Raw genomic sequence first — 1,386 nt, 5'->3', positions numbered from 1 at the left:
TGTTTGTGTTAGTATGCTATGCATTTCATTAAACTGATGTATATACATTAAAATGATGAATATATATATAAACTTCATCAAAACATGCACAGCCATTCCCCTTGGGAGAAGACTAGTCTAGATCTACTTTATGAATTGCTACACATCTAATTTTGTTTTAATAGTTTATTTGTTTACAGAAATTGTACAAAAGCATGCGTAAAAGAAAAAATTGTGAAAGAACACAACTTAATGCTACACACGTAAAAACATGCGAGAAATAATTAAAAAAACAACAACACAGTAACATAATAATATATACGCAAAAACATATATCATCTTATTAAACTTTATAATAAGTTAAATCAATACGAGCAATGCAATCTGAAAAAAAACTGAAACATTAATAGACCAATCAAGTTTCATTTAAATATATTAACACTATATCACTTTTAAAGAACATTACACACAATGGTCAGAAAATAAATAAAAAGTGAACTTTTATATGCGTGTTTTATTATTGAATCTATAATGAACACATTGATGTGTATACTGATTTAGTAATATAGCAGAACAGAAAAGAATATTTATCCTCAAGTATGTATACACATACAACAAATAGTTCACTGCACATGCAAGTAACAACACATATATAAATTAACAATATTAGTATAAGATAAAACTCTGAAATTAAAGCGAGACTATACGAATTCAATGTCAACCTGTCTCGCAATCTTTAACAAACAAATATAAACAACAGAATATTATTAACACTTGATTAAAACTGCAGTTTCTTTTATTTTCTGGTTCTCATTCTTCAGTGTGTGTGTTTTTTTTTAAATCATCCGCATTCTGTTTTAAAAGGTTGACACATAGAATAATCGCTTGACATTAAGTTTATATCGGGAACATTGTTGTAGATAACACAACAAAGTGTCCACGTATAAAAGTCAACTTTGCAAATACATAAGAAAAACGTTACAGCGGCACTGGTGTTAAATGCATTCCATACAATTAAGAGTATGGTCGTTAACAACTAAGTTTTTATAGAATATTACACCACGAGTCGTTCTTGCGAGGTTCCGAATACGAGTGTTGTGGATATTCGTAGTGAGTTGGTTGTACTCGTGTGGGCGGCGACGAGTAGCTGTGATTGATACGACTGGATTCGCTACTGTACGGCCTCGCACCGTAGATGTCGTGCACATTTCGGAACACGCTGTTGTCGTTATAGAATGATGCCGACCGGCTGTGCCAGTTGCCGCCCGGACTTCTGCGTACGTACACCGTAACACCGCCGTTAGTTGACGTCAGTTTCGCGGCAGGTATAGAGTAGCCTTCATAGACGTTAATGTTAGTACATTTCCCGAGTCGCTCCAGCTGCCGAAACAACCAGAGGCGCCGATT

At 34.1% G+C, this 1,386-nt stretch overlaps 1 protein-coding gene across 1 annotated transcript in view; it reads right to left on the bottom strand.

The window, feature by feature from the left end:
- Positions 1-245: 245 nt before the first annotated feature.
- The window catches only part of LOC127864356 (uncharacterized), a 2,684-nt gene continuing 1,543 nt past the window's right edge, over positions 246-1,386 (bottom strand). The window contains exon 2 of the mRNA XM_052404009.1: positions 246-1,386. This exon is cut by the window's right edge and continues 67 nt beyond it. Coding sequence (XP_052259969.1) covers positions 1,024-1,386 — 363 coding nt within the window. The 3' untranslated portion in view covers positions 246-1,023.

Source organism: Dreissena polymorpha, chromosome 1, assembly GCF_020536995.1.
Source record: "Dreissena polymorpha isolate Duluth1 chromosome 1, UMN_Dpol_1.0, whole genome shotgun sequence".
Classification (NCBI taxonomy): Eukaryota; Metazoa; Mollusca; class Bivalvia; order Myida; family Dreissenidae; genus Dreissena; species Dreissena polymorpha.
This window is presented reverse-complemented; position numbering and strand designations above follow the sequence as displayed.